General features: G+C 56.4%; 1 protein-coding gene and 1 long non-coding RNA gene across 3 annotated transcripts; one reads left to right on the plus strand and one right to left on the minus strand.

The window, feature by feature from the left end:
- Window positions 1-1,464: 1,464 nt before the first annotated feature.
- Window positions 1,465-10,536, minus strand: AGPAT2 (1-acylglycerol-3-phosphate O-acyltransferase 2). Of its 2 annotated transcripts, none has more exons than XM_064469067.1 (6): window positions 10,286-10,536; window positions 5,473-5,606; window positions 4,783-4,958; window positions 4,484-4,579; window positions 2,715-2,787; window positions 1,465-1,810 (listed from the first exon to the last, which is right to left on the minus strand). In XM_064469067.1, exons 1-6 carry the CDS (start codon window positions 10,471-10,473, stop codon window positions 1,659-1,661), a joined length of 819 nt encoding a protein of 272 aa, XP_064325137.1. In that variant the 5' UTR covers window positions 10,474-10,536; the 3' UTR covers window positions 1,465-1,658. The 2 variants fall into 2 exon arrangements, with proteins under 2 accessions (XP_064325137.1, XP_064325136.1); XM_064469066.1 differs by lacking the exon at window positions 10,286-10,536 and adding an exon at window positions 9,155-9,672.
- A 203-nt stretch (window positions 10,537-10,739) lies between these two features.
- Window positions 10,740-15,954, plus strand: LOC135316241 (uncharacterized). The gene is made up of 2 exons (XR_010375672.1): window positions 10,740-13,627; window positions 15,694-15,954. It is a non-coding gene; the product is annotated as an uncharacterized LOC135316241 (long non-coding RNA).
- Window positions 15,955-22,695: the final 6,741 nt, after the last annotated feature.

A 22,695-nucleotide genomic window follows, 5' to 3' on the forward strand; every position in this document is an offset into this window, starting at 1 on the left:
TTTAACCCCAAAATGCCACAGTTCCACCAGTGCAGCCCCAGACAGGCTGCAAAAGCTGGCTGTGTTGGTTACCTGAGTAGCCCCAGGCAGTTTATCTCAAGGTTATACAGCCTGTGCCATGAACAGAGGAGCTAAAGCCTCTCTGAACCCGAGTTAGAGGTGAAGGTTACCCTCTGGAACCATGGACCCGACCCAGCCTTGCTCTTCACAGAAGCCATTGACATTTCTGCAGCTCCCAGCGAGGGATCCAGGAGCCCCGCTGGTCCATAACCCCAAAGCACAGTGAAAACCCCTTCATCCCAACAGGGGAAGGAGCCCATTTGCCCCAGAGGGAGAGCTGAAGCTTCCAAGCCCTGTTAGAGTCACAGCTCACCCGTCCTGCAGCTCTGCAGGTGTTTTACAAGCCTTGCAGAGCAGCAGCTCCACTGAGATCTGCACAAAGACATGTGGGACAGGCACCATCTTTCGGCCACTGCTGACCATGACAAGGCAAAACAAGCACTACAGAGCCCTTTGCATCTGCAACGAGTACTGCCGTCACTACTGCGGGTCAAGCCACGGCAGGGAGCTGGCAGCACGGTTTCCCAACACCAGGGAAGCTGGGAGCCAACGCAGGTGCACGCCACACACGGCATCCAGAGGTGTACCACCACCAAGTCACACCTGAGGACAGGTTTGCCCAGGACTCCGATAGACCTGTGCAGTTTTTAAAAATCAAGCTGGTGGCTCTGAATGGTAAAAAAAAAAAGCATGGGGTTTCAATTCAGAAGATGACTAAACTGGCAAGGCTGGACAGCATTCAGCCAAACTCTGCCCAGACCATACACACTCGCTTGGTCAGACCACAGCTTCCCTCTCCACTGCTGCACCCCTCAGTGAGCGCGGGCACTTGTTCAGACAAGGCAATCAAGCCCAAAGAGACACAGTAAGGCTGACTGGCCCCGCACATTCCCCTCTGCAGCCCAGCTGAGGTTACTGACCCTAGGTGCTTTCTGAAGAAGTGAAAGACTTGGCTCAGGAGTGCCTGGGCAACACAAAGCCCCAGCACAAGATGCTGCTGTGACACAAAGGCATCTCTCAAGGAGACAGACCCTGCCCCAGAGACCGCCCGTGAGCTCCACCTTGCTGGATGGCAGTGCTCCGGGCTGCCCGGGCAGGATGCCACACTACCAGTGCTGCCCAAGAGCCATAGCCTGGATTTTCACCTGATTCTCGGCCCTCTTTGTATCTGCACAACCTTGATGCTGCTCAAATTGCTGCCTGGTGGTTTTTCTCTGAGACAGCACGGAGCCAGGCCAGCACTAGCTGAGCCTGCAGGAACACAGGTGCAGGGACACTCACGTGAGGCAGAGCCCAGTCTCCAGCCAGGTTTTCGCTGTCGCTCCACAGCAGCTGCCTGAGCTGGGGGAACTCACCTCTCTGGTCATTGAGCCCTTTGGTACCACAAGTTTGATGCCTGAGAAATTCAGAAAAAGGAGACGTTTCATTGCAAGATAATGAACCCATAAGAGAAATCCACTCAACGGGGAACCTCAGCGCTGGCTTGACACCCCGTGCTGTTCCCAGAGATACTGCAGAGGAAGAGAAGTTCTGTCGGTATTTGGCAACAGACAGGTTCCTTCAGCCACCACCACACGGTGACGCCACTGGAGAAGCATCTAGGAAGAGTCCTTTGCCTTGCTTGGATTGCCCGACAGCATGAACAGGGTCTCCCTCATGGTGCGGAAGCATCTCTCAGTGAGGTCGGAGACATCGTCTGATGTCAGGCCTTTGGTGTCTATTGGAGGCAGGACCTTAACCTTGATTTTGCCTGGGGACAAGAGAAGAGCCTATGAGAAACCCACACACCACAGGTGCAACTTTCTCTGTCCTTCTGGGACTCCTGTTCCCCCCCACCCCGGCCAGCCCCAGCACAGCCCTCATCCCTCGGTGGGCTTCAGTCGTCCATCCCTGGAGCACAGGCAGAGGCTGCACTGGTCTCAGGGGTCAGGGGTAGGGGGATTGCTCTGGGGATCAGACCCTGCCCTCCAACAACTGCACCAAGCACAGTATTTCCCTTGTGCCCCAAACTGACACCGCAGCCAGAGCTTGCCCCTTTCCAAGGCTGGTGTCCCCCGCTCTGCCCCCACCTGCTGGCCGAGAGTAGGGGGAGACCAGGGCCACAGACCCACTCGGCTCCAGGGCCATGCCAGGCACAGCCTGCACTGGGTGCTCCCTTCCCTCCATCTACCTTTGGCTGGCTCCAGCCATCCACGCAGGGAACAAGGCTTCCTCCCAGAAATGAGAGATACTGCTCCAAGTTGACTGAAAGCCAACTTTCTGCCCAGAACTTGTACTGACAGACTTCAGAGCTTTGATACAACCAGGTTCCTTGGTTTGCTTGCAGAGGGGTCCCTGCTTTGAGAGCATGCTTGCTTCCTTCCCCAAGCCCTCACCAAAGGATTTGGGCTGTGCCAGTTATGGGAGGGAGAGACAGTGTCCAATTTTTAATGAAAACATCCCTCACCACATTTATTTACATTCTTTCCTGAGTTAACCCAGCCCAGGCTCTGGTGCCAAGTGCTTTGAACTGACTCTGCACACATCCCATACAGACAACTCCTGTTCACCCCAGCTCCGCTTCCCTCCCACACCCTTGTGAACCACATCTCCACATGGGTATGGCATCAACCATGTCTCCAAGTGACTGTAAAGGCCCTCAGGCTCTTTGGTACCTGATGTAAATAGATTCGTCTTTGGGTTATAGAAGGTGGTGAAGGAGGAATACACCACAGGGATCACTGGGACCTTGGGGAGGAAGAGGAAAAAGAGGAGTTAGTTACACTGCAGCAACTCAGAGCAGGCCAAAGATAAGCAGCAAAGCCCAGGCAGCAGAGCTGACCTGGCCTGGCTCTCAGCCATACAGGGCACATGCAGCCCCACAAGCAAGACCCACTTCCAAAGGCTGGGACAGTCAGGAGTCAAATGGGATTGAAACCACGTCCCAGCAACTCAAGGCACAGGGACACTGAAGGCACTTCAGCCTCAGGACATCACTGGCTCTCAGGGCTCCTTCTCCCACACCTGGCTTCAAAACTCAGGTGTTTTCTGACCTGCACACATTGGAGGCTGCCTGTTTTGACAGGCCTTGCCATGCTGCACAAGCACACATTTCAGGCAGGCCAGTTGCTGTGCCTTCAGCTTCTAAGAAAAGGAGTCACCAGTTGCAATCAATTACTTCCAGAGAAGCTTCAGACAGGCAAGAGGGCAGGCACAGGATCATTATTTCAGTGGTGGTAACAGAGACAATCTACAGTCAGTGACTCAGGGGGAGTGTTAGCAGAGGTGTGTACCATTTCCACTGACATCCTTTCCTTCTGGCAGCTGCCAGCCCCTGCCTTCATTGCATCACCCCAGCAGGAACAGGGATGGTACAACACAGGCTACACCCTGGGCTTGGCCAATTGAACCCAGCAAAAGATCTGGCACCTACTCCCTTCTCCAGGATCCCTGCTATAACACCTCTTTCAGGGAAAGCAGTTTTCCCTCAGGCCTTGAGTCATCCCAGTCCTGAGAGGCGAGGCAGAGCATGCATGGGAAGGCAAGGCACCCACCTCCTCCCAGCCGCCTCTCGGGCGCCTAACCCCCAGCAGCCAGGAGCTGAGCAGGGTGGCTCAGCTTCCAGCAACCGCCTGGGCGCTGGCAGCACAGCCAGGTCTTCAGTGTCCCCAGCACACTGCCCCAGAGCTCTGCCCAGGCCAGCACCGCTGCTCCTCCAGGAGCACTGACAGCTCTAGCTGTCCAAATCCAAGGAGCTGTTTGTCTGCTCCCCCATTCATGGATCTTGTCACTTTGGAGAGAGAAGGCATTTAAGACATACCAAGAAGCACCATATGGCTGTCTGGGAGGGAGCAGCTATTTTCACACAGAACAAGCCCAGATGTTGCTCTAAAGCACTAGCATTAACAATCCTCAATCAATGCTACACTATCGCAACCTGGGGGACTGAGAAACGCATCAACAGCTTTGGGATTCCCCAGGCAAGCTCACAAAGTGCAGCATCCACGGGGCTCCCTGTCAGAAGCAAGCTCTGGGCTACAGCCGCGCTCCCAGGAGCAAGGCACAGACGCTGCACCGCCACGCTGCCAGGCAGCAAAGCCTAGAGCTAGGGGGTCAGGTGTGCCTGCCCACCATGCTCTGCCCTCCAGATGGGACACCGGGAATGCAGTGCTGGGGCAGTCAGGAGAGAGGACAAGGTAGCTCCTCCACTGCCTGCAGCCACCAGTCCACATGGGGTCAAGTCACTCCTAGAGGGGATGGAGAAGGCTCTCAGCTCCTGCTGGGCAGTACTTAGGACACCTAATGGTGGTTTAGCTGAGGAGCTCAGCTGTGACCTGGGAACACAGCTCACTTGAGAGCAAATAAACCATACCACTGCACGACCAGCCTGCAATGCCACTGCAAAAGCATTTGGGGTCCCCATACAGGAGCAAAGCGCCATTACCTGTGCCTGGACAGCAAGGTGAAATGCTCCTTTCTTGAATGGCAGCAAATCTCCCGTGCAGTTCCTCGTGCCCTCTGGGTACACCCACACCTTCACCTGCACATGGGGAGATAAAGCTCTGCTCCAGCAATCCACTTGCAGTGCTCCACTCCTGCTGGCCAAGCCACCAGCCAGCCTCACTAAGAGCTGGAGGTGGCTGTAACTCCAGGTGAGCCAGCACCAGGAGTTCCACATCCCCCCACGCCACCCCAGGATGCCCAGACACATGCCACTCTGCCAAGCACCACAGTCACACTCACATTGTCAGTTGCCATAGTCTTAGCCACCTCTGCCATCACCATCTTGGCGCTGGTGGTGCTCTTCCTGTTGATGAAGATGACGCCGCCAAGGTAGATGACGAGCCCCACAGTGCCAGCGTACATCAGCTCTTTCTTGCCCACCTGGACACAGTCGTCAGGCAGGACCTCCATCAGCCCTAATGTGATGGCAGAGGGTGAGAAGCAGCCCCCAACCCCCATCCTGCACTCGGATGGGACAAGAGACACAAGGTGGGGAGGGGAGTATCAGGGACAGGCCAATGTCTCGTTTCTCTGCTGGTTTCTGCTGCCATCAACAGAGCAGATGGAGGCTTGGTACACAGCAAAATTACAGGGGCAGGGTGGCCCTCAGAGGCAGCTTACTCCTCAGCCTCACAGTGCCCAGTGGGGCCACCACAGGTGCTAGGCCAGCCAGGTTATCAGCAAGGCAGGAATGTAAAAGGGAGCTGAGAAGCACCTGAAGCTGAGCAGTACCTGGGGTGCTGCATGGGGGTGTGATTGTTCAGGGAGAGGGGAGACCCTTCCTGCAGCCAGCAGTGCTAGAGAAAGCTGGATCAGTTGGCTCGGTAGCTCAGACCAGCCAGGGCAGGGGTTGCTTGGCCAGGTGATGACAGCAGGATTTCTGTGACAGTGAGCAAGAGAACTGCTCCCTCCCTCCCATCAGCTCCTCACCCATCATGTCAAGGGTGCTCTGGTGGTTGGACACAATGATAGCAGGGCCCTCCACCTTGAAGTGCTCCAGTCCCTCCACCTCAAACCTCAGGCCGAAGAAATACTTGAAGGTCCTGACCACAGTTCTGATGATTCTGCAGAAGAGAAGAGCAGTCAGCAGCAGGGCAGGGAGGTGACAGGGTCTGCTATACCCAGGGTGCGTGGAAGGAGACAAGAGCAGCTCTGTGACAGAGAGCCTCCAGTCTTATTTGCTCCATGGTCCATCCAGGTGTCTGTCCTGCATGGTCCCGTGTGCTTGAAGTGCTTCAGTTGCATGCTGAGCCCTGCACACTCCCAGTGTGGGAATTTTACTGGAAGCCTGGGGGAAACCAATTGTAAAGGAGTACGGCCAGCAGGTCAAGGGAGGTTATCCCCCGCCTCTACTCTGCCCTAGTGAGACCACATTTGGAGTGCTGTGTCCAGCTCTGGCCCCCCAGTTCAAGAAAGACAGGGAACTACTCAAGCAAGTCCAGTGAAGAGCTACCAAGATGATCAGGGGGCTGGAGCCTCTGCCTTATGAGGACAGGCTGAGAGATCTGGGTCTGTTCAGCCTGGAGAAAAGACTGAGGGGGGGTCCCATCAATGCTTATCAATATCTGAAGGGTGGGTGTCAAGAGGATGGGGCCAGGCCCTTTTCAGTGGTGCCCAACGACAGGGCAAGGGGCAACAGGCACAAGCTGGAACACGGGAAGTTCCACCTGAACATGAGAAAAAAACCCTTCCCTGTGCAGGTGCCAGAGCAGGGGCACAGGCTGCCCAGAGAGGCTGTGGGGTCCCTTCCCTGGAGACATTCACCCCCCGCCTGGATGCGGTCCTGTGCCCCTGCTCTGGGGGTGCCTGCTCAAGCAGGGGTGTTGGACAAGGGGGTCTCCAGAGGTCCCTTCCAGCCCCCACCATTCTGTGATTCTGTAACTTTGAGGTCAGTACAGCTGGACTTGATGGTCCACGCTTCCTTCAAGCTGATGGCATCAGCTCACAACCAGGCTCACTACAGGCTCTTCAGAAGAGGCAAGTCCACCCTAGCACATCTGCAAGAGCCCTGCAAACAGAGGGCAAACTGGAAGCCCCCCAGAATCCAGGAGGGAGAGATGGTGGTTTCAGTGCTGGATCAAGGACCACTCCTCCTGCTGCCAGTCCTGCTCATTTAGTGCTGTTTGTTGCCCCCTGTGCCATGGCCGTAGTCTACTCCGATGCTACGAATGTTTTCCTTCTGCAATCAGCAGAGCCCCACAAGGTGTTCAGACGGTTCTACCAGGAGTTGCTGCTCCCCAGCACGTGGGTATTAGCCTGCACACCCGCCACCCAAGGAAAGTTCTGCCAATTCTCCTCCTTGCAGTGCTGGAAGAGGCTGCTTAGCAATACAAACACAGGGTGTTGTTATCCCAGGGGAGTCCAAGAAAGGAGGAAAATGAAGGTGAGGAACACTTTCCTGTACAGCACCAGGATGCAAGCAGCAAATGGGATGCTCCCCATGCAGCCTGGCAGAGGCTAGGTGCCCCTGGCAAACTCATCTTCAAGCAAATAGCTTTTGCCTGTCAGTTCACTTCCCCAGTGGATCTACAGGTTTGTCCACCAAGCTCCCAAGCTTTCTTCTCCTGTGCCCCAGGGCTGGAAGCCCAGCTGGCAGGAGATACCAGCAGCTCCACTCAGCCCGGCCAACCCATCAAACAGGCTGCCATGCCCTTGCTGAGCACACTCAGCCCAGGCTCGCCGGCTGAGACACTGCCAGCCCATGGGAGCAGGGCCCATCTATGCCACCCCGAGACAGGTGGGAGCTGGGGACCCTCCAACTGGGCCAAAGGACGCAGCCTGGCAGCACGCAGGGGCTATTTTGGGCAGCCATTTGCCAGGACAGGAGGCAGAGGAGCTTGCACGTGAACAAAGTCCCCAGGAGCAGCCACCGGCTCTGCTCTTATCCCCCCTAGAGCAGATTCAGGAGCCCACCTACCCTCCAACAAGCACCTGGAAACCCTGCCTCAGGGTCTACCTTCTCCCTGGCAGACAGAGGACAAAGCTTTCTTCCCTGCAGGAAGAAACTGAGCGACAGTGTCAGCTTTTCCCCCACCACAGGGTCCAGCTGGAGGGCTGCACAGCACCATCAGCCTGGGAAGCACCCCTGTCACCCAGGGTGGGAGATGAGCAGCCAGCTGACATCTCATCATGGCTTGGAAGCAGCTCCCAGCATCCATTCTCCAGAATTATCCCCACCCCTGCCACCAGCTCTTCAACCACACACCTTTGTCAAGGTGCCTTTCCCAGGCTTGCTCCTACCCACAGTGGGGTTCATTTCTCTGTGGGGTGCCCCACCACGCAGACGACCCAGGCACTGACTTGGACACTGGAGTTCAGGCCAGGCTAATGGCCACAGGAGACACGGCTGAGTAACACCACTGCTGTTAGTCCGCCAGTATTCAAACTTGCTGCAAAGGTTGGAGCTGCTCCCAGGGAAAGGACACAGGGAGGTGCCCAGGCTGCAGAGCTCCCGAGCACCATGGGCCTGCACTCCAGATGAAGAGACAAAGGGGGCAGGTGAGGGGAGTCAGGGTGACACAAATCAGTGTGGTCATGGTAGGTGTCACACCACCAGACTGACCTAAATCCCACTTCTCCTCCCTTCTGACTGCCAACCAAAAAAGAGGTCACTGCTCTGGAAGTCACACTATTTGGTAGCTGCTGGGAGGGGCTGGTTACACATTACTCAAGAGCAACCATCCAACTTCCTCCTGCCAGTGAGAAGCCAGCATTTCCTTGCACAAGATGTGGCCTTAGCTACTGAAAGAGGGAAAGGGGCAGAGCTCAGAGCAAGTAAAGAACCAGGTGACCAGCACCCCTGCTGAGCTGGCCATGTCACCCACAGGGTTAAGGAGATGGGTCCTGCTCCCCTTCAGCCCTGCAAGCCACCTCTCTGCTGGCACAAATGATCCTGAGTTAGTGCAGTCATAGCTGCAGAGAGCTGTAAATCTGATGCACTTACTGCCAGACGCAAGGAGAGAATAGAAAAATGAGAGGGAATGTGCTTTTTTAGTGCATTTGTAACAGCCTGAGTTTGAAATCCAGCATGCCCAGCTTCATGTGCTCTGCTCTGCAGCCTGTGACAGAGGCCTTTTTAAGATCCTCTGATTTTCAAGGATTAATGAAGTGAGTTTACCAGGTTGGAAACTCTTGCAAGAGGTTTCGCTGCTAGATAAACAGCTCTATCTCTACCAGACACAGAGGGCAACCTCTTCCAAGTCACACCAGCTTGGCACTGGAGTCAGGAGCACAGCAAGGATGGGGTGTTCTGCACCAGGCAGCAATGCTATTAATGTTGTCTCTCCACCAGCACGTGCTCTGCTCCAACCCCCTTCCCCGAGCTGGAATAAGCAGACTGAGATGCTGCAGAAATAAGGAGCTCACTGGATCACCTCAGCCACAGACCTCTCAGGGGCTGGGATACATGACCAGGATCATCAGCCAGTGCCAGCACATGGAAATAACAGGCTTAAGTTACAGGAAAAGGGCAGTTCTGGCCAAAATACAGCTCTGAGTTTCAACAGGAGGCATTGTCCAATGCAAAGAGTTCTTGCTCCCAAACAGTTCCTTTAGTTTACAGGAGATTCACAAAGTTTTAGGGGCGGGGAAGGAAAAGAGAGTGTCTCCATACCTAACATCATAAATTCTCCCAGCTGCAAAACTGGTTGTGCGCAGGAAAGCTGCTCCTGGGCGAGCCAAGGCAACCAAAGCTGGAGACAGAGCCAGGCTGGAGATCCCAGAGCAGACTGCTGTTTCCAGTGTCTGGGGCAACAGCACGAGAGCGGATCGCAGACCGTCGGCTTGGGCAGGCAGGGCAGAGCCCATAAGGCAGGACGTCAGCGGCCGGCATCTGCTCGCTCCGCCCTGAGCCCAGCCTGCGAGAGCCCCACCGCAAAGCAAAGTCCAGCTCCGCCAGCTGAGACGCTGCCCAACCTTTGATCCAAAAGGGTGTATTAAGGCAACGGGGCTCCCCTTTCCCCCGCACCCCTATAACTTGGCCTGGATGTGGATGGTTAGAGTAGGTAAAAAGCTGCCTATGGGAGAGCAAAGCAAGGAACCCAAGTCTTCCTGCACTGCCAGAAGTGCCAGCTCTGCCCTTAAAATGTGCCTTTGCAGGTAGAAGAGCTGCTTTTCTCCAGCAGCAGCTCTGCCACTGCCCTGGGCGCCCCGTCAGAGGACGCACGCAGCGAGACCCGACAGCAACAAGCGTGCCCCCGCAGCTGCATGGCCACCACGCTCCCTGCGCCAGGCTGAGAGCAGCATATTAAACACCGTCTGCCAGCAGACGGCCCTCCTGGCACAGCCTCCACTTCTGGAGGGGGGAAAAAACCCACCCCAGACAAACACTGTTGTCACACAGCCTTCCCCAAAACCCTGCGCGGTCCTTGGAGCACGGCCGCTTGCTGCCATCCTCACACCTTCCAGGCGCCTCCGAAGGGTGCTCATCCCCACATGGGGCTCTCCAAAAGCGAGGGCACAGCCATGGGCAGGAGCAGCCCCTCACCACAGCCCCCAGCAGCCTCGAGGAGCCAAGAAGGAGCCCCGCCGCCACCAGAGCGCCCGCCCGAGGGTCCGCTGTCACACACCTGAGGCAAAGGAGGCCACCATCACCCCCCGCCCCGAGGCTCCCCCGCAGAGGCCGGGCCTGAAACCGATCTCCCCGGTTTGTGTTTCACCCACCCGCGCCCCGGCCCTGCCGTTACAGCCGTGCCCGCGGGGCTGGCTCGCCCCCGCCTCGCCTCGGGCGTCCCCCCACACCCACCGCATGTTCTTGACGGTGCGGCCGCCGTTGACGAGGAGGCAGACGGGCACCGTCAGCGCCGACACGACGATGCACAGCAGGTAATAGAAACCGATGCGCAGCACGAAGTTGACGGCGGGGCTGAGCTCCATCAGGACGTGGAGGAGCAGCAGCACCGCCGTACCCCACAGCAGCCACCCCAGCTCCATCCCGCCTCACGCCGCAGCCCGACCGAGGCACCGCTCCCGCCGCCGCCGCCGCGCCGAGCGGCCCGGCCTGCCCCCGCCTTATGTGGGCGGTGCGGAGGGGCCCGGCCCGGCCCGGCCCGCCCCGCCGCTCCCCTCCGCCGGGCGGGACGCTGCGCTCGGGGCGCGGCGGCCGGGCCGCGGGGTGCGGCCTGCGCAGCGCTGCGGCCGTGGGGGCCCCTCGTGGTGCCGTGCGGGGTCTTTGGGTCCCCTCGTGGCGTATTGTGGGGGTCTGGGGTCCCCTCATGGTGCCGTGCGGGGTCTTTGGGTCCCCTCGTGGCGTATTGTGGGGGTCTGGGGTCCCCTCATGGTGCCGTGCGGGGTCTTTGGGTCCCCTCATGGTGTATTGTGGGGGTCTGGGGTCCCCTCATGGTGCTGTGCGGGGTCTTTGGGTTCCCTCATGGCGTTATGTAGGGGCTCGGGGTGCCCTCTTGGCATTATGTGGGGGTTTAGAGTCCCCTCGTGGTGCCATGCGGGCGTGGGGGCCCCTCAGGGTGCTGTGCGGGGTCTTTGGGTCCCCTCATGGCGTATTGTGGGGGTCTGGGGTCCCCTCATGGTGCCGTGCGGGGTCTTTGGGTCCCCTCATGGCGTATTGTGGGGGTCTGGGGTCCCCTCATGGTGCTGTGCGGGGTCTTTGGGTCCCCTCATGGCATTATGTAGGGGTTTGGGGTGCCCCCTTGGCATTATGTGGGGGTTTACGGTCCCCTCATGGTGCCATGCAGGGTCTTTGGGTCCCCTCGTGGCATTATGTAGGGGTTTGGGGTGCCCCCTTGGCATTAAATGGGGGTTTAGAGTCCCCTCATGGCATTATGTAGGGGTTTGGGGTGCCCCCTTGGCATTATGTGGGGGTTTAGAGTCCCCTCATGGTGCTATACAGGGTTTTTGGGTCCCCTCATGGTGTTATGTGGGGTCTTTGGGTCCCCTCATGGCATTATGTAGGGGCTTGGGGTCCCCTCTTGGTGCCATGTGGGGTCTTTGAATCCCCTCATGCCATTACACTGGGGTTTTTCGATCCCTCGTGGTGCCATGTGGGGTCTTCGGGTCCCTCCTGCATGGTGTGGGGTCTTTGGGTCTGTCATGAAAATTTGCAGCTGAGTGAGGTCAGCATGGGTCAGCTTGCTAATGTTCGTGACAGGTTCCTGCTTGCCATATCTCCCTGCCCCTTGTCCCACCCATGTTCTCCACTGGTGCTTGATGCTGGTTTTCCACCGGCGCAAACGTGCTGAGCAGGGTGGAGCTTTCCTCGCTGGTGCTGGGGTTAGGTCAGGATCAGGCCCAAAGCTTTGTGGGTGTGAAGCTGGCAAGAGAGATGAAAGCATGTCTGCTGGAACTGGCACAAACTGTTTCCCTGGCCTCAGCAGGTTTTGCAACTGTTTTTATAGCAAACCCCCAGTCCCATGGGGGGCAGCAACTTCACGGGGGTAAGATATGCCCCCGGCGCTGCAGTCCTGAGCATCCTCTTGGTATCCACAGCTTTGCAGCTCCTGGAAAACTCAAGGAAAAGCGATTGTCCCTCTCCAAATAACCCTTGTTCCCTCGATTCTCCCTAGACTCAACAACAGAGGTAGCAGGCTGTTCGCAAATGAGCTGTCACCGAAACAGAGCGGTGGTCACTGCATTTTCACTGCCCCTCAGCAGTTTTAATGCTTGAAGCAGGAGACAAGCTCCTTCTCTGTGCTGGAGAGCTCAAGGCCAGCACTCCCTACAGCTGCCAGGCAATGACATCTCAGAGCTGGTCTCATGATTCCTGCTAATGCCACAAAGAACCCTTATTGTATTAGCATCTCGACGCAGCGTTAGATTAATCCCTCCAGCCTGTGTCATACAGGCTGTCCAGAGAGCCTTGCTCCAGCGCCGCGCCAGCCAGCATATGCCTGGGAAGTCACCGAGATCTTTTCAGCTGAACATATGCTGGCCTGGAGCAATTCTGCATTATCCTCGTGACTTTCGCTTTTGTTGACACGGGAAGAAAGTCACTGGTGATCCATCACTGGGACACGGCGTGAGGCGATCGGCTCAACCCGCAAACGCCGGCTGACATTAGGGAACTGAAATGCGAATTCCAGCACGGCCACAGAGCTGATGGCAAACAGCATTAGCAGATATGGAGTGGTGGGGATGGCAGGTGCGTGTTTGCTTCACCCGTGGGCTCCTAAACAAGGTCGGCAGTAATTCCCTTCTTCCCACGCTCTGCAACAGATTATCTGGAATAATGCAAATGAAACGTTTAATATTCGTCTGTAGCTCAAGGAAGGGGAGTGATTTCTGATGCCAGATTAGAAGCCAGACATGGGCCTGCCTGCTAGCAAGCAGAGCTGTCACGCTGAGTTATTTCATAAGGCAAGCGGTTACGCTGCCAGATGACGACAGCCTGTGCATTAGAATTATCATAACAAACTGCCTGATGGAAGAGGGCCTGTGACCCTCAGTGCGCTGCGTAACGCAACAGGGATCGCGTCATCCCCCCTGAAACGCGGCCGTTTTGGGGCAGAGGCAAAGGCAAACCCCTCCTTGCCCTCCCAAGCTTCAGCAGCCAGAAAGAAGCAGTTCCAAATTCTTTTTAAAAAACCCAGCTTACTAGATTGCGCCGCGTGTTTTGCATATTTAAACTACTGACTGAATTATTTAGACACGTTGCAAGGGTACCCTGCAGATAGTCCAGCTGAGCAGGGTCCAGAAACGCTGGCAGGAACAAGCACCCAGCCAGTGCCGGGCAGGCAGTAAACTCTCCGTGGCAGGCACTGCCTGTTGAGGGTGTCTGTGGCACCCAGTGCCTTCCAGCACCCTCAGCAGGGACCTTGGAAAGCTGCCTTGAAAAACTACCTTGAAAAGGTAAGAGAGTGCTAACGGCAAAGCGTGGTGAGCAGAAGGGTCCGCACAGCATCGCTGATAGTGGGATTTCTGTGGCTGGGTCTGTGAAAAGCCATAAAGCTGAGAGCGTTACCCTTGGCCTTAGTTTTCTGATGTCTTAAAATAACCTGGCTGTGCTTTTTATCTTTTATTTGTCTGAATTTATTGCTTCCTTGGAAACAACATGTGACCTCACTTCTGATGACTTGCTTCTGACTGGGAAAGCAATGGAGCCAGGGTGAAGGACTCCCATGCGTGTGGGGAGAAGGTGAGTGGAGAAGGGAAGGGAGGGAAAGCGCTCAGCAGCGTAGGAAGGAAGGAGAGACGTGTCCATCGCCTGGCATCGCCCTGCAGGGCTGAGCAGGTTGTAGAGCAGCGGGAGGCGCGAGGCTGGGCAGGCGGGTGCTCGGCGAGGACCCCCCGAGGGGCGCAGGCTGTGGCGAAGGAGGGCTGGGTCTGTCTGCAGAGCGGCGTCTCGCTCCCCGCTGCCTCACCACGCGTCTGCCCTTGACTTCCTGCGGTGTCTTTGGCAGCTCTGCGCAGCGGCCTGCTTCGCTCCGCTTCCTGCCAAGGGACATGTGTTGAAAGCAGCAGCTGGGTTTGGTGACATTAAAAGCAGGGGGAGGAGGAAGCGACCAGCCTGGTTTTGGCCATGTCAAGGCACGTATGTGCGTGGCTTGCGAGCCCTCCCAGGAAGGGCTGATAGTGCAGGCAGCATGAAGCCGCGGGTTGCTCAAGCTCCTAGACAGCAGCCTGGGTGGTACAAGGCAGCTTTGACTGTCACAGACTTGGGGACGGTAAGGTGATCCATGCATCTGATTTAAACTTCTTCCAGACCTTGATCAGTCTATCCATCCATCTGCTGATCCAGCCTCTTCCCTCTTTACCTGTCTCAACTAGCAGCTGGCTTTGCGAGATGTCTTGGAGCCTGGTGTCACTGTCACCTCTGTGCAGCTCAGGGCACATAAACCAGCCCAGCATCACAACGCAGATGTCGTTGCGCTGCGATAGCTTGCTCCCACATAGGCAGAGGTATAGACCGGTAACCTGGACCATCCTTGCCCTAAGGGCTGACATCAGTAGGGTGGCAGCGCTGAAATCTTCACCTGAAAGTGTTGCTCTGGCAAAGACAGTGAAGAGGCCTGGCCTGGGCTGGGCTGTATCTACTGCTGCGCACAGCAGGCCCCGCTGCAGGCTGCTCAGCAAGGATGGTGGACAAGAGCAGTTTGTGCAAAGGATGTGGGTGAATCCTGTTTCGATCTCACTTGTTTCAGCCTAAAAGGGCATCAGTGCATGGGAGGTGAAGCCCTTCTGTCACTCCTCGTACGAGTGGTGTGAAAGCCCACAGCCGAGCCCACGTGTGCACAGGCAGAGCTTCAGACTGAGCCCCAGCTGCTGCGTTGGCTCCTGCTGCCCCATGGTCACACTCCCTTTAGTTGCCGTGCTTGTAAGTAATAACATGTCAGCGCTCTTGTGACAACAGAGTAAACACCTGGGGAGGAACTGGGCTGTTGACTGACCATGGTTTGAATGTGAGCGCTGCAGTTAGCCACAGGACTACATAGCAACAGGGTTACACAAAAACCAGAAGCATGGGATTGCTAAACTGCCCTGGTGCTGGCATTCTGCATGCACAGCCTCCACTGGTCGCTAGAGGAGAAAGAGCCTGAGGAAGTTTGACTCTGGGAACATGCAATTAAGAGACAAATATATTGCAAAAGTATATGAGATAATTAGAGCCTCCCTTCCTGTAACCTTCACTCACCTACAAATAGTTCTATTGAGAAAGTAAGTGCGTTATCTGCTTGGATGTTCGCTCCAGCCAGCTGTGGTTTTATGGTCCCATTCATCAGGGTTCGTCAGGGACCCGAGCACTTTGGAGGTTTCAGGTGCAAACCCCGCGCAGCCCCTGCCAGCCCTGCAGGGAACGCCCCTGTGCTCCGCAGGTGCCTTGGGACACCCGGCCCTGCGGCTCCTAACACACCGAAACCATTTTCTCAGCTGTGCTTTTTAAAGATCTGCTTTCTCCAAGCTTGTCTTACCTCTGCCTTGAAAAACTCAACCAACTATTGAAATCCACGTAAGATACAAGGCTGATTTGGCACGATGCTTGTCTGCCACATGAGCAGCCCCAATGAGCGCCAGGGCACTGCTCCTCTGGCTGTCAGTGAGTCTGGAGACCGGTGTTTGCAGAGTCAATGCACCATCAGTCAAGGATTACTGCTAGCCCTTATGGCCCACTATGCCCTCCAACACTGGCTTTTATTTTTGGTGAACTCACCAAAAATGTGAGTCTGTGAGATCTTACTGTTGCATTTGCATTTGTACACCCAGGCTGGAAATCCCCCTGCACCTGATGGTCTCGGCAAGACATTGCACCATCCGCCCCAGGCGAGGCTCTGAGTGAAATGAGAGTGCACCAAGCACAGGACACAGCCCTGGAAACAGCATCTCGTCCAGCTGCAGCACTCGAGCTCCACCAGGCCCGACGCTGTAAAACTGGAATTACGTTTTATTTTTTTTCCCCAGTTGCAATAGAATTAGGCTTTTTTCCCAAATGTCATGTGTAAATAAAGGAAATCAGATTGTTTCCAATGGATTTTGTGCTGGTGGAAGGGGTTGGGTGGTTGACCTGGAGACTGATGGACTGAACAGGGAAGGCAAAGCCGTTAGCCAAGGGCTTCTGTCGGACACCCTGGGGCTGAAGGGGGGTTTGCTGTATCTCCCACGCCAGACACTCATCTTGGAGCCACCAGCCAGCAGCGGTATAACTTGCCCCCTCTCGGCTAGATTCAAGTGATGGTGCTGAGCTCTGCGTGTGTGGTTTTTTTCAGTGCTGTGACTGTCAAGTGTTTATGGCCAGCATGTGCCTGAGCATGCCTGCTGCGTGCAATGCCGGTGCAACCTGCTTCTGAGATGGCAATCTCCTCATCCCCTCCTCTCCTGCTCCCTTTGATCGCTTTGCTGTGGATGTGTAGCTGTAATTACAGCAAAGATGAAGATCCCATTTCCCCGGAGAGCTGCAGTAATTACCACTGCGCAGTGGCCCATGAGAGCTGGAGCAGCGGGAGACTGGGGCTTTGGGAGCCGACGTGAGATGTGCCCCAGAGAGGAGGAAAAGGATGATGATCTCCATTGGGATCTCCATCCCCACCTCCAAAAGGGCATTTCCCTTACTCTGAAGCATCACTTGCTGCCTGCTCGGTGCTGGCCCTGGTAGCAGGAGCCGTGCTCTCTCCCCGCGCTCCCTCGGGTGCATGGGCAGCAAGCAGCTTGCTGAGCGTGGCATTCCCATGCTGCCAGACCCGCCGGCGCGGTGCCACAGGGTGTGCCCGCACCCCACGACTCAGCAGGACTAAAGAGCCTTCGGGCTAAGTCCACAAGTGCAATTAAAATCAGCTGAGCTTCTGCATCACAGGCTATTCCCCAAGCTGGGCTCAGCCCACGAGGGAGCCCGAGGCACCTCCACAGCCTGAGCTTGCCCTGGGGCCCCTGGTTGCTCTGCCTGCAACAGCACACATGGCTTACAGCAGGCAGCTGGTACCACCGCCTCTCTTTGCAGTCACCTTTGAAGGTGATCCCATCCTCCTGCTCCTGAGCATGTCTCCAGCTCTCTTCTGCAGCTCTCCAAGGGAAAATGGGCTCCAGCACCTGCACAGCCATTTGCTGGGGCTGAGCGTAGGAGCTGCTTGGAGAAGAAAAATGGGTGTTGCTGCCACAGAGCAATGGAAATGTACTGACGCTGTTGGGGCAGGGCAGGAGGGAGCGGTGCAGTCTGGGGTGCTTTCAGCACAAAGACCATTTCTCTTGCAATCAACTCCAGTCTTGCCACAGGAATGAACTCTGGTCCTGCCTACAGCAGCAGCACCCTGGGCTGAGCCCCTGGGCAGGGCCTGAGCTCGAATGCCAGGACCCATTGCACCACTGCAAGGTGGCAAATGGATTTGGCAGAAGCATGATGTGAAACCAATACGCAGCACTTTGGGTGTACGAAATTAGTACCCAGCTCTTCCCAGGGTACTTGTGTGAGAACAGAGGGTCTGCGTGATTTGGGGTAGTGGGTAGGATGCTGCGGTACCTGCAAACGGATGCCACAAACTTCCCAGCTGGACCCCTCTCATCGCACAGCCTGGCCGGAGCTGCCAGCATATCGCAATCAGCTCAGGATCTCCTCCAAGTGCCAGAGTCCAGCACAAGGTGAATTCTTTTCCTGGCAGGCCTCCCTGCCCACTGGAAGTAAAACACGCGCACCTCAGTGGGCTAAAATCCACACAGGGAATATGTCTCCATGAAACAAACAGTTCCTCTCTCTCTGTTTCCCCTGTTATTGATTAATGCCTCTTAATGACTCCAGCTAAAAAAATCTTGTAGTTGCTGCCTGTCACGGAAGATCAATGGAGCAGCATTAGCGAGAGATACAGAGGCAAACTGTCCCGGGCGAGTTCTCTGCAAAAGCCATCTCTGGGAGCAGCACCGCCGCCTGCTCAATCAATAGTTCATCATGACCTCTCCCTCTTGCTTGCTTTTTTTCCCCTTGAGCTAGCTGGGCAGCAAAGGCTGCTCCAAGCTTTCACAAGGACTAGATTATAACTATCCCGATTGATCTGATATGTAAAGAATAAAGGGGCTTCTTAAGCCGGCTGTCTGCATTGGAAAACTCAAGCGGCTGCACAGACAGGGTCAGACCCTCATTAAATCCTGGAAGCTCGGGCCCCCGCTCATATGATGCGTGAAACCTGTACTGCAGCACTGGAGGGAGTCAATTAGTCATGACAAATCCAATCCAGCTTGTCCCTGGAGGTTTCCCAGTCAGCTGCCCGTGCTGCCGGGCCCTTTTCATGAGTCCATCACCATCAAAGCCACCATGCTCTGTCCCTCCCAGCACCTTTTCTGTGATACCTCTGTGTTTCTCCTATTTTTCTTTCTCCAGAAATCGCGGTGCTGGGTGCGTGGGGAGGAGGGGGAAGCCTTTTGCTGCTTCCCGCATGCCCACCGCCAGCCCGTGCCGTAGGATGCTGCAGCGAGCAGGTGGGTGACCCAGGTGAAGCGTGGCCATGCGTGGGGGTCCTGGGCAGAGGAGGTGAGGGGGGATCTTTCTCAGGCAGCCGCTGCCTTCCTGAAAACCCTTGCCCTTTTGCACATGGGGCCTCCAGATGAGAGATTCTCTCCTGCAGCCACCTGAGAGTAATAAACAGGGAGCACCTGGAAGATGAAAGCTGCTTAAAAACCCAAGAGCTGCGCATGTTTTCCCCTAGAACAGCCCAGCTTAGAGACGCTGTGATGTTTCACAGCTCAGGCGGGCAAGTCTAGGCTGTGGCTCCAGATCAGATCTGTTTCCTGCTCCATGCTGGTGCAGCTGCGTTGTACCAATGCTGTGGGTTACTCCATACGGTTCTGACACCAACTGGGAGACCCCGACCCCTTGTTAACACATCAGCGCCCTGGGCACGACCCCAGGAGGCTGCAGGGGTGTCTGTGAGCATCTGAATGGCACTTGTGGGGCGAGGGACCACCAGCCTTTGCCTGGCCTGTGCCGCGGTGGCTCGTTTGCCAGGGCGAGGCGCCAGCATGTGTTTGGATGCCGTCCCTCCCGGGGCACAGTGGGCTCTGTGTGTGTCTGCACACTGTGGCCAGGGTGCTCGTCCTACCTGCCCACCTCTGTCTCCTCCCTGGCCGGCTGAGCCCCATGCCTGCTTCCAAGGAACGGCCTCCTGGCCAAGCCTGACTTTGGGAGCCAAATGCCCAGGGAGGAAGCCAAGTCCTGGCCCCCGCAGCGACACGAGCGCTCCGGCTCAGGGTGGGGAGCTGTGTGGAGGGGCTGGGCCCCGGCAGGGGCTGTCTGTGAGCACCAGCAAGGGAGGAATCCCCTGGGTTCTGTCTTCTAGTGCAAGCCACGATGATGAATAACTCCATAACCAGCTAAGCTTGTGCAGGGATCTGCTTGCTCAGCCTCCTTGTCCACGCTCCTTTACAAGCTCCTTTTCCTCCTCAGCTGGGAAAAGCCCGCGGTTGGCACATGACAGAAATCCTAATGAGAGCGTTTCCCCATCCAGAGCTGCTGGGCTGGCAGAGCCCCACGCTCCAGCCACAGCCGCCACCCTTTGCCTTTAACTCCCGCGCTGCCTGCAGCAGAGCCCTTGGGCTGCCCCTCTTCCACCCTATCGTTCAGTGCTGGGGCTCTTGGTGAGGGGCAGGGGTGTCCCTCGGGTGTCTCCAGCCCAGGGCGCTGGTGGTGAATGGCGGGTGAGACCCCCAAACCATCCCCAGCAAGCCAGGAGCTCTGCGGGGGCTGCATACCTGGCCCAAAGCATGCAAGGAGCCCCAGCAGCCCCAGCTTTCAACCCCCACCCCCCAATTCTGTAATGCTTAGTTACCAGTAGCAGGATTTGGAGAGGAAGCAGAGGGGGCGAGCATAGGACAGATTGGAGGGAAGATTGTGCTGGGGGTGGCAGGGCTGACAAGCCAGAAACACAAGAGCTGATTAGCATTTCTAATTATAACCGCTATGCTCAGCCCCATCAGGGCCCGTCAGGCAGGCAGAGGCAGCTGACGGCGTTGTTCGGAGCCAGCTGTGGATGCCATGAAGGAAGCGTTGGCGATCAGCCTCAGATCCTTAAAGGATGCACAGAAAAGAACATTAGAGCCTGGATCCGTCATCTCCCAAGCCGCGTTAGCACCGGGAATGCCGGGCGCCATCACAGACCCTGGGGCAGAAGTCCCTCTGGTTCGTGGCCACAGGGCCGATCCTGACGGCACTGCTTGGAGAGGGGAGAGCGAGGGCAGGGGGGAGAGCACGTGCCCTTTTGGTTCTGGGTCCTGCACCCCCCTGCCAAGCAGCGGCTCTGGGCACTGCAGGCGATGGCAGCGGGCCGTGCTGCCACTCACCGCTGACATCCCACCCAGAGGAAGGCGGGTGGCAGAGGGTGCTCTGAAGGGGACGGGTGCGTGGAGGTCCTTGCTCTGTACTTTGCTGTTAGCACTAGCTGGCAAGATAATTTATTCAGGATCGAATAACATTATCATGTAATCAGGCAAATATTATGGGCCAGCAAATGACTGTTACAGGGCTGTGGGTGCCCTGAGAGCTCCCATGTCCCGAGGGCGCAGTGCTCTTGGGGATGTGTCTGCAGAGCCACCACATGGCTGGGAAGTGACCAGAGGCGGGTTTAGTGCTTCAGGTTTAGTGGGGATTAGCAGGGCTTTCCCGGGCAGAGTGACCTGGGAGAAACCGAAGGAGCTTAATCAAGGGAGCAAGGGAAAGATTCCCCGGGAGGAGATCAGCATCGACTGCTTTCGGCATCTTCTGGATGCTGACAGCTCCTGGGGACCACCTTCCCCTCCTCCATGCCACATGGAGCAGCTCTGGATGGCTGGAGCCCTGCCTGGCAGTGCCGGGGGATTTCTGGGGAGGGGACAGACCCCTTGCACAGGGGCAGCCCAGGCTGTGGGAGCGGGGTGGCTAAACAGGCATCTCCAGTGCCAGGTCCTCCGTGTGCCTGGGATATAAATGGGAGACAGGCACCGCGGGGAGAGATCCCGCTGCCCTTGCGCTCTGGCTATAAGATATAATCACACCTGCAGAATTTTTATTACTCTTTTGATTGGATTAATTAATCATTCAGTGATAACTGCTCATTAGGCATTCCAACGATCAATACTAATCACTTAATTACTTGGCATATTACAGCTCGGGAAGGTCTGCTCGTTCCTAATTAGATTCTCCGGACAATCCACCCCTGAACGTTGCAGAGCCCCGCAGCAGAGATCCATGGCATTTCAAGCCTCTCTCAGCTTTGTCCCAGGCATATCGTTTCCCATATCCAATGAGGGTTTCATTCTACCTTCAGGCACCATGCTTGGCCCCCGAAGTCAGGGCTCGAGGTGCAGGGAGCTGCAGCAGGAGGGTGAGCCGGGCAGTGCTCGTGGGCAGCGTGGGGTGCTGCTGAGCCCAGGCAGCGGGAGTGACTTCGTGCCACGGACACAGAGGGGACCCCGCTGCAGGTGGCCGCCCTGGCAGGACAAATACCAAAAGGCATCTCTGTGCTTAATCCAGCTGAGCCTAGGCAGGCAGGAGTCAGGGTGGAGGTGAGGGCAGGGCAGGGGAGCTGCCTGCCGCTGTTCAGCCTCCCGAGACGGCTCTGAGGGGGGTGGGAGACAAATCCCGCTGGGGAAGGCTCAGGCGAGCATGAAAAAAGACATCTTCAGGCTGGGAGGGAAATAAGGAATTTATTGGTGCTTGAGTAGAAGAGCTGTTTCCCTGTAGCTGCAAAGGAAAGCAGCGTGTTGCAGTACGGGGACCCTGGGACCCTCCTCATCCTCACAGCTGGCTCAGCTGCCAGGCACCCAGCAACGCATCTTCCTGTCTGCGCTGTTTTCCAAATTACCAACTCCACCGTAAAAAGAAAAAAAAAAATAATCACAGAGGCTCTTTCTTCTACTGGGCTAATTAAAACTCAAGATAAGCTGCGTAAGCTCCAGAGAACCACCCTGGCTTCATCAGGACGTAAAAACCTGCACGAGAACAAGAGCTGCAGGCAGACGAGGCAACGTTAACCCGGCCCCGTTACTGAAGCAACGCCGCGGGCAATGTCTGCTCGTTCGGAGGCGAGCGTGGAGGTCACAGCGCTGCGCTGGCTTTGCCCAGCGTGAGAGCAGCAGGGATCTCCTCGGTGTTAAAAGAAGGCAGCAAACAAGCCGCAGGATTTGGGATGTTTTAGTTCGCTTTTGTTATGATGGTCATTATTTATCACCGCTGATCAGATTAGGCCAGCTCAGGCTTTTGCTAGTTAGTCCGTGAGCACCCGGTGCTTGACATCAAGTAGGCACCACTGGGTACAAAGCGACCAGCTTGTTTTCAAAGGTCATTTTGAGCCAAATTCGAATGGAAGGAAGCAATATGGACCATGAAAATGGATGATCTGAAGAGTTATTAAAAGCGAGCAAGGAATTATCTTAACAATGGCCTCATGACTGACCCCCTCAGATCATCTTCCATCATATTTTTGCCTCTCTTTCCCCCTTGCTCTAGCTTGCCTGTGTACGCTGCAGCCCCCCTGGATGAGAGGCTGTCCCTGGCCTGTCTGCTCGCTGCCTGACACAAAGCAGTCCCTGTCTTGCCTTGAGGTTTCCCTGCCCAGACGCAATGCAAACAGGGAGGACAGGCACTGCCGCCGCTGCTCGGCTTTAGGATTTGCATGGGAGACAGCGAGGAGGCGAAGGGCGATGGCTGGGCTCAGCCCTCGCGGGCCCTGGGCTGTGCCTGCAGGTTACCTGCTGCAAACGGGGGCTCTTCCAGGCTGCCTCCTGGAATAGCTTTAATTAACACCTGAGCTGGGG

This window comes from Phalacrocorax carbo, chromosome 18 (genome assembly GCF_963921805.1).
Source record: "Phalacrocorax carbo chromosome 18, bPhaCar2.1, whole genome shotgun sequence".
NCBI lineage: Eukaryota > Metazoa > Chordata > Aves > Suliformes > Phalacrocoracidae > Phalacrocorax > Phalacrocorax carbo.

Bases quoted from the DNA above. Each gene is read 5' to 3' on its own strand.
- AGPAT2 (XM_064469066.1), bottom strand. From the start codon at position 9,348: ATGGGCTCTGCCCTGCCTGCCCAAGCCGACGGTCTGCGATCCGCTCTC. The intron at 4,959-5,472 runs GTGAGGAGCTGA...CCATCACATTAG, and splicing joins GAGCACCCTTGACATGATGG to GGCTGATGGAGGTCCTGCCT. The intron at 4,580-4,782 runs GTGAGTGTGACT...CCCCATGTGCAG, and splicing joins AGACTATGGCAACTGACAAT to GTGAAGGTGTGGGTGTACCC.